Raw genomic sequence first — 15342 nt, forward strand, 5'->3', positions numbered from 1 at the left:
CCTGTGTTCCTTCTAGTTGCAAAATTCTGATTCCACCACCCCATGCTCCCCAGCCCAGCTTGCTGGGAAGACACCTGCTCTGGGCCCAGGGGGCAAATTCTTCCTGTGACCCACACTCTCCAAAGTCCGCTCCTCTCGCCTCCCTGCCCCTGTTATTTACCACCACAGACGGAGTGTTGGGGGCCTTGTTCCTCTTTTACATAGAGGAAATACTTTTTACAATTTTTGAAAATTAGAAAATGATGCAGAAATTATGGACCCTGGGTGATGGGGGCTCAAAACTAGAAGCTTGACTCGGGTCCTCCCTCTGTCTCCTGGCTGGAGCCCGGCACCTGCTGTGAGAGGCTGACAGGGTGGGGCTCCCATGGGCTGCAGAGATCACCCACTCACTCCAGGTCAAGGTCAGGGTGAATGAACGTGTGTATCTATCTCTTAGCACTCCCTCCTCCTCCCCTGAACAGTCCAAAGGCTCATTTCAATCTAATGGCCTCAAAGCTGGCTGGGACGGGGCCCATTTGACCCCTCTTCCTAGAGTTCAGAGGTGTTTGAGAAGAGACTCAGAGCAGCAGAACGACAGACAGAGGCAGAGAGACAGGACCCGCCCCACAGCTGGGGACATTTCTCCTGTTTGATGACAGGGTAGCATCGGAGGTACACGAATACAAGCAACAGTAGACTCCTTCTACTCCACGCCTCTGTTTTGAAAAAGGGAGCACCCTCAAGAGAGAATGAGGGAACAGTGGATGAAATAAGGAAACTGGTCGTGTGACCTTTTGCCTATTTATTTACCAGATACTTCTCTACCACTTACCATATGCCATTGTTCTAAATACTTTTTAAACAAGGAACTCAGTTGCTCCTCACAACAACCTTAAGAGGTCTAGTAGTATTAGCCCATTTTACAGATGAGGAATCTCAAGCTCAGAGAGGTAACATCACTTGCCTGAGGTCACACAGCTTGTCGGTGGCAGCACCAGGGCTCACACAGGCTCCCAGCCTGTGCTGCCAGCTTGACCCCTGTCAGTCCATCTGCACAAACAGCCCACAGCCTGCATAGCACCTCTCAACACAGAATCCCTCTTGTATTTTTTCCTAGTGGAGATTCCCAAACCTATCAGAATTATCTTATTTTTTGTTTCACAACAGGCCTTTCTAAAAACAGTATTATTTTACATGTATTATTATAGGTGGTATTCTTTATTAAAAATGATATACTGTCTTCTTTTTTTTTTGAGCACTTACTATATGTAGGTCCTCCTGTGCCAGGTTCTCTATGGAAATTAATTCTAATCCTTAAACTGCAAGGAAGAGATGTTGCCCCATTTCACAGAAAAGAAAGTAGAGGCCAAGTAGCTTAGTCACTCAGCTGACAATGTCCAGCCAAGACATGAACCAGGGATGCGCACTGCTCTGCTTTGTTAGAGGATGGAACTGAGTGGAAACAGTTCCTTCTTGATCCCCATCCAAGGGAGACAGTTTCACAAAGCGCCCGGAGGGACCTTGTGGGGTGCCGAGGACGAGGCGTGGGGCCCAGTGAGCCTGTTGTCCCAGCGCTGCTTTCCCTCTCAAAGGCATCCTGACAGGGACAGTCAATCGTGTGGTCCCCCGGCTCCCCACCTTTGGAACTGGATGCCGCGTGGTCTCCAGGCGACGGTGTCCAGAGCATCAGCCCCCAGACCTGGCCCTTTTTGATCCCGTGGCCTTTTGAAGTTTTATCTTCTGCTGGGCTTCATTAAGCCCTCGGTTGGTCTGAGAGGTCCCCTGCAGTTGTAAATGTTGTGTGATTCTTGGTATTCAGGCTAACAGATTAGCCCAATTAGATGGGTAAATTAGTCATTCTCACTTTCTGAAGTCCTGCTGGAAGAGCTTTGCGAAATAGCATTTATAGTTTTCTAACAAGCAATTTAAAGGACACCGGCATGTGGCATTTGTTTAAGAGTAAAATGTCCTCACCAGTGCCCTACTTAAAAACAGATTTCGAGATTTGCTCACAACAGACTTAAGGGACGCAGCAGAGTGGTACCCGAGCCTCCAGACAGGGTCTCTTACTCCTGCGGGCTGCAGCCAAGCACAGTGGGGCTTACTGAAACACACTGGATGCCTCCTTTTGTCAAATTGGTTTTTTTTTCCTACACCGCCCAAGTTTCCAAGCAGGCTTCAGAACAGCCTGCTTTGAATTTTAAGTGGTATGTGGGCAGGACTAGCAACGTGAAGAAGATTGAGAGAAAACACAGACACACACACCCTACCTGTTGGCATTGGAGGCCAGGAAGTAACATGGGAACAAATGACTCCCTTGATAGCTAATTGAGAATGTATAAGCTCCTGTCAGCTTCCTCATGTGTGTGAAAGTGACAGCCGGCCCCACCTCACAGGGCCACAGAGGGTTAAATGAGATGATGCATCTGACGCGCCCTCACTCACCTTGAGGTCCCCTCCTTCCTTCCGGGATCCTTTTAAGTGTTCGCCTCGGATCCTGGCGTCCCTGTTCCTCAACTGGCTCTTCAAACAATCTTATTAATGCCTATTAAAATGAAACCCAATAAAAGTGCCAATATTTGGTGTCGAAATAATTGATGTAGCAGAGGGAGCCCATGGAGCACCCAGGCGGGGCCTCTGGTGCAGTTTAGCCTCACACCTGGGGGATGAATTTCACAACTGTAATTGCTACCATATAATTCTTATTAATGTTGTGCTATAATTCCTATTTATTCCACGGGGCTTGTAAATGCATTAGGACTTGTCAACATATTATTTTACACTGTTTATGATCTGTAGAATTATGTCCTTCAGGGTTGTATTGTGCAGAAGCTCCAACTAAGTGGCTGTGGACCTCGTTAAAAAAAAAAAAGCAAAAAGGGACTGCTTGTTGAAGTGGTTCTCCATCCCCGTCGTGCTGATTTTTAATTCACTTCTGAGCAGAGCTTTTAACCTCAGGATGCAAGGGAGTCCCCTCCTCCATCTGCGCTGTCTGCTGTGCCGGCTCGGCCCTCCCTCCCAAGGGGGACTGTGGGCAGCTGACAGGCAGGCATGGTTCCCTGGGGACAGGTGTGGTAGGGGATTGCTAGGTTTTTCTCATGCTGGACCTGCATTCTTTTTCATACATTTTTTGTTACAGGTCACTACAAGCCACTGAATATAGTTCCCTGTGTTATACAGTAGGACTTTGTTGTTTATTCTGTACATAGTAGTTTGTATCTGCCAATCCCAGATTCCCAGTTTATCCCTCTGAACCTGCATTCTGGCGATGACATTGTGCCCTCAGAGCCCTGGGCGTTTCTGTCCCCCCTGCTCCTGGCTTGGAGTAACCCCCTTTTAGTTCCCAGTTTCTTCATGGTTTTCCCAGCTCTTTTTCTTTATAGGAAAAAGAGCTGAAATTAATTCCTACAGAAGTAAATTCCTAATAAGTGTAAAATGTAACCCCTTTCCACAGATTTTTGTATTTACTGTGCCAACAAGGCATGAAACTAAGGGAACAGAGTTCTGTCCATTGGAATATCAGGCGTAGCATGCGTGTGTGTGTGTGTGTTGAGCAGGGGTGGCTGTCGTGGTTGGTTATTTCTGGTTTTAGCCTCAGAGCAGTCCCAGCACCTTTGCAACCACAGACTGGCCAGACACAGAATCGAGTTCAAGTTCTTGCACAGCTAACTCCTAGCCATGAGTTGTTGGGAAGCCCTTTGCCTGGTCTCTCAGGTGGGGATGCAGATAACCTTCCCCCCAGGGCCACCCTAGGACTCAGGCACTTGCAGTGCCCCTTGGTGCCTGGAATGCCCCCGCCCAGGGCAATGGGAGCTGCCTGTCCCATCACAGCCGTTGCTCCCTTCCTGCCCGAGTGAACACACGGGACCGTGGCTGCTCCTGACCCTCCTTGCATCTCCCCTCTGGCCCCGCAGGCAGTGAGTACGACGAGGAGGAGGTGGATTACGAGGAGTCGGACAGCGATGAGTCCTGGACCACAGAGAGCGCCATCAGCTCCGAAGCCATCCTCAGCTCCATGTGCATGAACGGAGGGGAAGAGAAGCCTTTCGCCTGCCCGGTTCCTGGATGTAAAAAGAGATACAAGGTAAAGCAGCACCACCTCACTTGAGATAACTGGGTGGAAAATGGCAAGTCCCGTGCCAGGCTTTTAGCTTCTGAAGAGAGCTTAGTCTGGGGAGAGAGGCTTCCCTCTCCTGTGCTGAGGGGCGTGTGGTCCCCGCCCAGGCCTGGGCGCGGGCCGCCCTCGGGTCAGTGCGGACGCAGGGTCCTGGGTGTTTGCTGGGCTTTCCCCTTCGCTGACATGGGAGCTGTAGGTCAGCAGGGGTTTTTTTGTAGGAGAACCATGTCTTTGATATTCTTCAAATTCCCATCAAGTCAGTCAGAATATGACTGTGCCCCCTGTTTATTTGCCAAACCCCTGCCCCAGCGGTCGGCTCTGCAGGTGGTTCACAGAAGACCGCTTTGAAGTCTTAAAAGCCCGCAGACGTTCACAGAGCCCTTTTGGAAAACGTCGTCGTGGGGTGTTTAGCGTCCAGGTGAGGAGGTCCTTGCTCCCTGCCCCCAGCAGCAGGAAAGGCGGCAGGAGAAAGGGGCTTTGATATTTTTCTCACCAAACCACCCGCTTCAGCCCCAGCGTCCTCTCTGTAGACGGCACTGAGCCCAGGTCTCTGAGGGCCTGACTCAGTGTCATGGGCAGCCGGGGGCACTACATTCTCCCTTAAGGAGACTCAAAGGGACAAAACAGTGAGAAACACCCACAACATTCAAGTGTGGGTCCCAAGGGGCAAGTTCACAAACAAATTTGCCAACATTCCCATGAGGTGTTAGCAGCAGCTCTTTAAAATCCAACTGTGAGATAGAAATATAAAAATCAAAAATACGCCTGGTGTGTTTGATGAGATACTGATTTACTCGTAGCTCAGGAGATTGACTGTTTCTTCAGAAAGGCTTGAAAAACGTGTGGCGGCGGAAGCACTCCCTGTGTTGCTCCTTCTTAGATACATCTCTGAACTTAAACTGATTTCAGTGCTTTTCATACCTGCTCCTGATACCAAAGCGTGAAACACAGATGTGTCACAGGCGAGTGACCCAGGGTTTCACCTATTCATTCTACTGTTAAATTTTTATCATCCACGTCCAGCTGCACTTTGTTTAAAATGAAACCCCGGGATGGAGATGTGAGTCCCATCTGGCGTCCTGACGCGCTGCCCGGGTCAGACCGCGTCCTGGGTGCTCACGTGCATTCCTCTGAGTCAGGAGGCATGGAAGTGGGGGGGAGGGTGGGGTGGGGGAGGAAAGCAACGGAATTGTTACCTCAGGAAGCCAGGAGCCCAGGGGATTGTTCAACAAGCTCTTTTTTCCAGGGGGCAGCTCTGCATTGCAGAGATTTCCCCTTCTTTCTTTATTCCAGGGGGAGAAGGCTGGGCAGAGACTCTGTCCTTGGACCCCGCCTGCACTCAGATGCGCCTCCCCCGACCCTCCCATGCCTCATGGAGCCGGTCCTCCGTGCTCTCTCAATGGTCCAAACACTGTTTAAAGGATGTTTTGCCCACCAGCTATGTTAAAAGAGGGAGCAAAATAATGACCCAGACTGCAGCTGACCAAAAAGCCAAAAAGGCGGTGGGGGAATTGAAGCTACAGCCTCCACTCTGGCTAAAGAGGGTGAAGCAGTCTCTTGTTTCCCACCTCTGGCTTCATGCCTTTTTTACATCCTTTTTCCCCTGGTCATTTCTGTTTTCTTGTCATTATTCTTTTGCATCTATTTTTCTTGGGTTTCCAGCACTTTCCTCCCGCAGTTGTCTACATCTGGGTTGACGGGGGCTTTTTGGAGTGTCCCTTCTCCGTCTGCGTCCAAAAGACAGCTGTGTGAACCTCGGGCTGTGGAGGCTGCCTGCTTCAGTGCCACTAGCTGGAGAGTGACGGGGGTGGCAATTAGTGGTCCTGATTTCCATGAGAGAAGTGTGAGTTTCCTTTTCGGGGCCAGAATGCCAAGTAATGGTGCCTGGGACAGGAACAAATGTACAACTGTTTCTCCTCACCAAGTGCTTGAGTGTGGTCATATTCCCTGAAGGTGTAGCCTAACTCTTTCTGCTTGCAAGTTACTGACCGCAGGGCAGTGGTGGTCTGTAGTTTAATTATGTCATTTTATTTACTGCATGATTGTTGGATTGGGTTTGGCGAGAGGAGGGTGTAGGAGCTGGTGTGCAGTGGAGTTGGCACAGTCGGGAAGTGCTGCCGTCCTGTTTACCCTCAGGCGTGACTTCAGGCATGTTGCATCCCCTGCCCCCTGTTGGCAAGGGTCTCTCGCCAGTGAGCCTCTTGGGCACTGACTCAGGTTCAGCTCTTCTTACCAGTTCATTGGCATTTGCAGAACTGAAACAAGATGAGCATCTAACTCCCCAGAATTCGCAGAGTAGGACAAGGGAGAGGGGTCCAGCAGTACAGTCTCTGAGTCCTTTTCCATGGTAATTCCTTTGCCTAGAATGCCCCCCTTCGTCTCCTCTCCATCAGTACCTCTCATTTTCATTCCCCTCATTTCTCAAGGCACAGCTCAAATGCCACCTCCTCTGGGATGCCCTTACTGGCCTCCCAGACTGACTCCCCCAGCCATAGACTAACATTCCATCATCTGACCTTTCCACATGCTCTGTTCATACCACTGGCCACCTTATCAGCCCAGGAGTGCTTACAGCTCAGAGACCCCTCCTGAGCATGCAGCACAGATCTTGGACACAGTAGATGCCCTAAGGATAAAGGGGTAGAGGCCAAAGGCCTCCCACTGCAGCGGCATGACTCATTCCTTTGCATCCCTCATAGACATTCCAGGCTGGGAATAATTGATCCCATCCGCCTTGGTTCTGCTCAGAGCTTCTCTGAAAGGGTTCTCTGCTGCACAGAGAACACTGATTATTTCAGCAGCAGAGAGCAAGCCTGGCCTCTGGTATCTGTGGAGACACACAGTCAAGCACATGTGTGGCTCTAGGTTTTCCCAGGAAGGGCAGGCACTTCTGCCTTTCCCTCCCTCAGTGGATCTAAATCTTCCTACCTCTCCTAAGCGTCCCATCAGAAGCCCTGGTGGGAGCATAACTGACAGTCTTTCTGGAGAGCAGCTTGGCAGAAAACAGCTTTCAAAAATACTCACATTCTTTAGTGCCATGATTTCCCTAGAAACTTATCCTACGCACATCAGGGATGCAGATTGACATGCAAGGGTGTTCACATTAAAGTCAGCAGGAATTTGGGAAATGGAAATTCTAGCAAAAGGGGAATAGACAATTCTACCATCAAAATGCTATTTTCACAAAATGTTTGATAAGGGAATTCTATCTCATATGACATTTATCTCAGAGCAAAAGTATTGAAGGAGACACCTCAGATGTTAAGCAGTGATTATTATATCTGTTCGACTGTCTTTCTCACGCTCTTCTGTATTTCCTAAATTTCTACACTTACCTCCACTGGACACAGATTACATTAATAATTAGGGGAGAAAAAGCCCCGCTTCCTGTCCACTTCACCCAACAGGGGAGGGACTTGCGGTTCGGTCTCTGGGGCGGTGGCGGGTGGGCCGCTCCTCTCCCATACGGAGGCCATCAAGGCCCACAGGAAATTGAGAGTTACGTTTTTCTTTATCAAGGGCACACATCACACACTGTACTTCCTCAGGCTGAATACCAACAACAGAGACAAGTACACGCAGTTAAGGACGCGGGGGCCTGGCTTGGCGTCCCAGCTTTACGTCTCCTGATTTGGTTTGGTGTGGAATTTTGTTGTCCCTGACTGGCTCGGTTCCCTCATCGGGGCAGGTAGTTCCCAGCATGGAGAGAGACCAGTACCCGCCTCGGCCAGCTCACCAGCTCAGGTCCCTTCATTCCTCCTGCCCTGCCCCTTCCTTCACTTGTCAGGCCATTGTGGCTCATAGACAGTCTCCAGACTGAGTGTCCCAGTCTTTCCCAACCTGACTACCAGCCGACTGTGTAACTAAGAGCACTTGCGGTGCGTGGGGCTCGGGGGAGTACGGAGTCTTGAATCAGGCGTCCCTGGGTTCCCACTCCAGCTCTGTCATTTATCAGCTTCATGATTGGGCCAAGTCACTCGACTTCCCAGTTTTAAAACACAGGTCCTGCACGAGACAGTGGACACTGAGCACTCCGCGTGAGGAGCAGCTCTCACTGTTGGTGCCCCCTTGCCCTACTGCAGCTTACTTCCCTTTCCTCTTCAGAGACCAGAGGATTTCATAAGCATCTCATTTGCAAGTTGCCTGCCATTATCAACTTTTATTGTTAGTATTTTTAAAGTCCAAATTCATTTCAGGACCTCTGCAGTGAGAAACTTTGGTGAATCTGTTTTTTAAGCTCAAGTTGTGGAAAGGTGAGGTTCCCATTGCTGTACCTGAATAACAGACGGAGGAAATCTTACGTCTGATGAGAGCTTGTGTTAATGTTTCTGATGTGGGTGTCCCATGACACTTGTGAACACTTTAAATCACAGAGACATAAAGACAGGTGGTAGTTTATTTTAGGTTCTTTGGCCAATCATGGAAGTGCCACGTTTCCACATGTGCAACTGGCTTCCTCATTTTTCCAGAGTTGTAAAGCTGACGTATGGGTTTGGCTGAGTTTTCCTCAGTCTCACAGCCAGACACACAACACAGTGTTTACCCCCAAGGTGGGAACAGACCACAGAACCTGCTGGAATCACCTCAACCCTGGGCGTGTCGCTTCCCTGGTGAACTCCAGATCTGGTTTCAAGTTTGACTGGCTTCTTGTGACTTTAGCACTTTCTGGTTTTAAACCTTCCCTCACCTACTTAGTTATAAAAATTGGGGCCTACATGGAGTTGCTATATGCTTTTTTCGTCAAAATGTTTTGTTTATTTTTGGTTTCCTCTATTTTCTGACAAGGCCTGAGTGGCACTGGGCAAAGGGGTAGCTGGATTTTTAATCTTGCAGCAAGTTCCCTGTGAAAGTAAGGACATGAAATGTTTTAGTGACCCTTCATCCAGACAGGAACCCTACGAGCGGCTCAGTGACTATCTGTTGAGCTAACAGATGGGATATTATTAAGCAGGCAGATGGAGATTACTAGCATGTGTGAGTCAGGAGCCTTCCTATCATTGTTACTATTACTGAGAAAGTTTGACAGTCTTTTTCTAGTGGTCATAAAAGTTATTCCCTCCCCTTCTCCCTCCATCCCGCATCTTAAAACAGTTCTGTGTGTTGCCTGGCTCCAGCTTAGGTGGCTCTCGCTTGGGTCTCATGCCTTTGCAGTAGGTGTCAGCAGGTGTAAGGCACACAGGGTGGGCTTCTGGTGGGATGGCTGCCACAGCAGGGGCCCAGCAGGGCCTATCTACCCGTCTGTCTGAATGGGTCTGATTCTGCCACCGTCAGGGATTAATGCAGGAATGACAAGGGCTGAAGGTGCAGGAGGCTGACAGCTGGGTGTTCAGGGCGGGTGTTTGTCCTTATGCTTCAACTCACTGGTCAGTCTTCAGATTCCAAGCATAGATGACTGGTTGCTATTTGTCATCCCTGGGTTCAACAAAGCCAAGAGGATTCTCTCCCATAGGACTTTTTAAAAAGTATTTAATGCCCACTGTGAATCTCTAACGGGGAAATGTAAGTAGCAAGAACCACTGAACACATCTTGTTTAATGGCCACTCTGTTTCTTCCCGAATGAGGCATGTCCTCACCAACTCCCTCGCTCAGGTGCTCACTGAGCACTGCAACGTGCCAGCACTGCTGGATGCTCATGAAGCAACAGCAGACAGTTGGCTCCTGTCCTTGAAGGGCATATTACGAAGAAACAGTATAAAATGGCTGTGCTGGCATCCGTTAGTTGGGCACAGGACTGAATCAGTGGAACTAGATTCAGGAAATGCTTTAGGGAACAGCCCACTCTTCTGGTGATCTGTGCTCAACAACTTCCCATCTCAAGCCCTTTCTTCTCTGCCCTTACTCCGCAGTCTGACAGCAGCTGACTTGCAAATTAAGACCTGTGCTCTGGTTTCGCCTCTGCCATTCTTAATCTCCCATCAGTTACTCAATGCCCTGAGCCTGTTTAGTCACCATTTAATTGGGATGAGCAAAAGTAACTTGGTGAAATCTATAGAGTGATTCCAGGCAGGACGTCTTACATAGAACATGCACGTGAGCTAGCAAAACCAGTTAATACAAATCCAGAAAGCATTCTGGTGCTTTACGTATCATCTAGGGTTTGTAGGCCAGTTTGAAGTTTGGAAGCCTTCTGTTGCTGAGACATAACCTAAGATTTTTTTTAAAGTTCACTGTATGTTTGGAATGCAGTCGAAATAAAAGTAAGGCCTCATCCGCCCATAGGTGTTTATTTAACACACAACTGTACTCGGGCAAGATTTGGGCAAGGAGCTCCCACAGTGGCAGAGATGATGGCCTGATGCAGAGGAGGAAATGGACAAAAATTCCAAGTAAGGTAGGGATTATCATGGTTGGCTGGGAGCAAGACATAAGCCGAGTTTCCAAATCAAGAATTTATACATGTCTTTATTGCCCTAACTTGTGTTTTTTTTCTTTAGGTATTTTCTGGCCAACCTGAGGGTACTTTTATTTCATTGTTCATTGTTAACACTTTTCAGAGTGGAAAAATTCAGAGAGAACTGTGCTTCTTTATACAGTTTGTGAGTCTCAGATCCATATTTTATGTAAAATTCAAAGTGAGTCCTTCCAGAGTAACTGTGGTAGATTTGAAGTTGCTTTGGGTTAGCTGTGAGCATGACCCAGTCTGCCCAGCCCACGATTAACGCAGCAGGCCGCATGAAGTCACAGCTGGAGTTCATGCAAAGCCTACTCTGTGTACAGCTGCCACCCAGATGTCCAGCTACAGTCAGACCCACGTTGAGGTTTCCCCCCCATCGGACAGACATCATGTGACTCCATCTAACAGGTAATATTTTTGTCTTCTCCACAGAATGTGAATGGCATAAAGTACCATGCTAAGAATGGTCACAGAACACAGATTCGTGTCCGCAAACCATTCAAATGTCGTTGTGGTAAGAGTTACAAGACAGCTCAGGGCCTGCGGCACCACACAATCAATTTCCATCCCCCTGTGTCGGCTGAGATTATCAGGAAGATGCAGCAATAACGTGCTGGTCATAACTGTGCCAAGAAATCCTCACCAGCAGTTGCTGATTTTGAAAACAGCCACCTTTTTTCAGGGGAAGCATTCAGCAACCCTTTAAAGAATTAAATGCATGCTTTAAATTTTTTCTGTAATTTTGGAATGATGTTATCTTTGTAGAGTTAATGATTTTGTACATTTGCACATGTAATCATCATACCCATTTTCATTACTTTGATATAAGGTGCTAAACAAACAAAAAGCTCTAGGTTCTTCAGCACATTTTCCCCAAAACAGAAATCGAGGGCATGTTGCATATTGTTTAGTTGTATTGCAGTGATATCGGGGGCGGGGGGGGGGGCCCTGGCACTAAGGATTTCATTTTCCCCAAGGCTGTAATGTGATTGAAGTTTTTCAACACATCAACTTATGTTCAAAATAATACTTCACTATCAAACTGGTTACCATGCCTTACATAATGGAGTTAGTACTTGTGCGTAGAAAGACTTTAGGTAATGGAAATATAAGAAAGAATGTTTAACATAATATGCTAAAAATATTTTCATATTTAAATAACATACATAAAAGGTGTGCTTTGTCTTTTATATTATCTTGCAAATCTTTTTGCCCTTTAAAAAGCTGAAAATCTTGCCATCTGACTTACCAATCATTTTAGTGTTATAAATGGCATTTTTGTACAAAAGTCTATTCAGTTCACTAACACGCATTCATTGAGTGCCTGCTGGGTGCAAAAGATTCCATTTATGCCTATTGATACCTGCGGACCAAGATACCAGTTTAGTGAAATACTTTTCCCTGCAGTCTGTTAGGAAACACTTTGAAATACTTAAGTGCAAATTTTGTGTGTGAAATTTAGTTGTATCTTCATCTTTAGGTGAAGTTTTAAAGCACTTTGTAGTTCTCTATTGCCAACAGATATAATGCTTTATGTGTTGCCAATTCTTGCAACCACTGCCCTAAAAACCTCTGGGTTGCAAATACGGATTAAAATTCCAAGCACGTTTCAAAGGAACATTTTGTTAAGACCCCTATGGCCACCTCTTCTTTATAAAGCTCATTGTGTTTTTAGACTTTTTTTAAAGGCACTTTTTCCATCACATTCTAGATACCTGTATTCCCACTGGAAGTGTCTGTTTAGCTTTATGACATTTTGCTGAAATAAGAAATTAAAGCCTTATTGACAATTAAGTGCTTCTTGCAGCAGGTGGTCAAAGAGTGACTAACGTATGACCTGTTAGACTGTAACCCACGTCTGGACCATTCCTGAAGTTTTTGTTACCAACAATACCATCATGCCTTGAGTGTTCATTTCTCCCAAGTGCTATTCCTTAAACATGAGCGTTTACCATTTGCTTAAATTATGCAATAAAAATTGCTTTGAGATGGCTAACTGCCCACAAAACTGGTGAAAAGCAAACTCGAAATGGTTATAAAATAACTTCCCGTGTTTCCATTTGTTCAGAGTCTTTCAGATGGGAAGCAGGTGTCCCTCAATTTTTCAGACATTCTGGAAGGAAGACAATTCTGTTAGCCAGATGGGTAAGCTTCTCTATTCTCAAGCTGTCAATCCCTCATAATGAGGGACTTTCAAGTATTTATAAAGACACTGCCCTCTAAAAATTTCCTCAGATCTCTGAAGAGCAGTCTTGGTCCTGAATATACAGTATTATCCTTTATGTTTTAAAGGGAGATCCAGACATGAGAAGCAACTAGTTGGTGCATAAGGTGGCCCTACTTGGCTAGTTCGCATCTACCTACAATTGACCAAAATTTTTTAGGCCAGCAATTATTATATTATTTAGCTTCGCTCCTTCTAGTGCAAGAAACTGCAGGCTGGATGAGTAGTTCAGCAGCTAAACAGTCATAAGTCATTGTGCATGTTAAATTTCTTTCAACTATACAACAAATTCCAGTTTCTATTTACTTATTCATTGTGACAGTATTACTATTACTAAACAGGTAAGGATGGGAATATTTTGTTATACCGTGTATAGTGAATGTATTGTACTGTGTCTGTGAAAACTGTGCTTTAAATTATATTTTCATATGTTTTGTTCGGGACAGAGCACATTAAGTTTGAAAGCGACAGAGGTTTGTTTTAGAACTGAAGGCAACTTAATGAATCAAAATTCCTGTCAAGAAAAGCTGCTTATAAATGTAAAGGAAATCACATTTAAAATAAACTGCCTCTGACCCAAAATAAACATGGCTCTTTATTTTCATTAGCTCCATGATAAAGACTGGTATCAGGTTTGCCAAAGAAACTAAAACATCCATTCAGTACTTTGTTCTACAGTCTGCCTTTTCTTTTTTGCAGAATTTAGCTGGCACAGGTAGATTTCTGCTTGAACCTATCAGGAAGGTAAAACATGGAGTCTTCAATACTAGTGCCTCCCAGGTATGCCATGTCTTAACATCTGACTGCCTAATATTTTTTTGCTCTAGACTCAAAAACCTTATAAAGTAAAGATTCCAATGATACACGAATTCTGCTCCTAAAAACAAATACGATGAGATGTGTATGCAGTTCAAATATAGCAACCTGAACGTTAGGACACACTTAAATATTTTGATAACTACAAAAACAGCAAAATCAAAAAGCCAGTACTTTAATTAACATTTATATTCTAAAAGAGGAAAGGAATATATAGTTCAGAAATGTTCAAAGGCCCAGACAAAAAAGACATTCAAGATGCTAGATTTAATGAAAAATTATCACAAACCTGACAAATTACACACCTCTAAAAATGTGTCCTCTTCAACGTTAGTGAGCACACAGCAGAGAGGTAACACGTTAATCTGATTTGGGTTTATGCATTACGTATTTAATCACTAAACATTAAGTTATATTTCTTACCAAGAAAATAAAAAAGACAAAGAATACATTTTCTGTGATCTTATGACACAAACACCACTGTTTAGTATATGATTTAATATTAAACTATTACACTGACATACCTTGTTCCATTTCCCCAGATAGAAATATAACTTTAAGATGGCTTAGAAGTGATCATTCGGGTTATTCTAAAAAATTTTAGTCATGAAATTAGCAAAATATGCCTTCTATTAATTCCTAAAGCAAAGATTTCAACTATAAAAAGGCTATTTCCTACCTTGCAAGCACATGATCTCATTCTACATGCAGCTTCCTTTCTAAAGGGTTTTAAGAAAAAAAAAAAAAACACCATTTCATAGACTAAATTATGGAAGTTTGTTCAAAGAATTACTTTGCAGGGCTGTTATGATAAATTCATTTTATTACATAATTTTTAGTAATCATGCTCCATCAACAAGGTCAACAAAAACTTGTAAATATTCTGCTACATAACACACTATACATGTGTATTTTTTAGTGCGGTAACAAACTAATTCCTGTTTCCTTTTTTCATATAATTTTGCAAAAGGGGGAATAAATAAAGATATAAACACACAAGAACTTCTTAAGCAGGTAAGATTAACAGAGGTTAAAATCATATTGATTGATAAGCCAAAGACCTGACCCTGTAACACCAAACTCAACAGTAGCTCTTGGTCAGCAAAGTGTGGTGAAGGGTGCATGGAAGTGACACCTTGTGGTCTCCTTAGTGGTCTATTTGAGGGGGTACATTTTTTTTTCTAAACTGTATTATTCCTAATAAAGTTACTCAAAATTTAAAACATTCTGATCAAAATGGGTCTGTACATGCCTTTCAAACCCCTGTTGGTCATAGTCAGGAGGGAACTGCTCACTGCACATTGGGCACACCTTCCAGTGACTTTCAACATGCTCTTCAAATTTGCTCTGATCATAGTTGGGAGGAAACATTAATTCACAAAGTGGACATTTCTTCTGAACATCAAAGCTTGAGGAAATAAAAATGAAAGAAATTACATATTTCTAATAAATAGATTTCTAACAGCAGTAATCTTCAGATATAGCAAGGTTACATTTATCTAGTCAAGCCGATATTCATACTAACAACTTACCTGGAAAGTCTTCAGTTACTCCAGATATCTCTCTCTGCTTCTAAAAACTTGCTACTGACAACTGTGTAAACCATTTATAAAGCCTCTAAATTTTAGTTCTACAATTTAGACTGACAAAAGCCTTTTTTCATTAGAATCCAAAAAAATACAATCACATTATGAAATGAGGCTTTAGTGACAAGAAGTCTTCAATTTTTAACAGAATATACCTTTTGTAAAACTGTAAAGATTAATACAACTTGTGATTTCCCAACAGTTTTCATTCAGTTTAACAACTAA

The 15342-nt window shown here is 44.9% G+C and overlaps 2 protein-coding genes across 4 annotated transcripts in view; one reads left to right on the forward strand and one right to left on the reverse strand.

Annotated features, from left to right (window-relative positions):
* Positions 1 to 13301, forward strand: part of JAZF1 (JAZF zinc finger 1) — a 299755-nt gene extending 286454 nt beyond the window's left edge. Inside the window, exons 4-5 of the mRNA XM_074367315.1 lie at positions 3894 to 4063; positions 10924 to 13301. Coding sequence (XP_074223416.1) covers positions 3894 to 4063; positions 10924 to 11100 — 347 coding nt within the window. The 3' untranslated portion in view covers positions 11101 to 13301. The remainder of the gene's footprint in view (positions 1 to 3893; positions 4064 to 10923) is intronic.
* A 1035-nt stretch (positions 13302 to 14336) lies between these two features.
* Positions 14337 to 15342, reverse strand: part of TAX1BP1 (Tax1 binding protein 1) — a 75861-nt gene continuing 74855 nt past the window's right edge. For all 3 annotated transcript variants that reach the window (XM_010971545.3, XM_010971530.3, XM_010971537.3), the window contains one exon: positions 14337 to 14939. In XM_010971545.3, the coding sequence (XP_010969847.2) occupies positions 14738 to 14939 (202 nt within the window). In that variant the 3' untranslated portion in view covers positions 14337 to 14737. The remainder of the gene's footprint in view (positions 14940 to 15342) is intronic.

This window comes from Camelus bactrianus, chromosome 7 (assembly GCF_048773025.1).
Source record: "Camelus bactrianus isolate YW-2024 breed Bactrian camel chromosome 7, ASM4877302v1, whole genome shotgun sequence".
NCBI classification, from domain to species: domain Eukaryota; kingdom Metazoa; phylum Chordata; class Mammalia; order Artiodactyla; family Camelidae; genus Camelus; species Camelus bactrianus.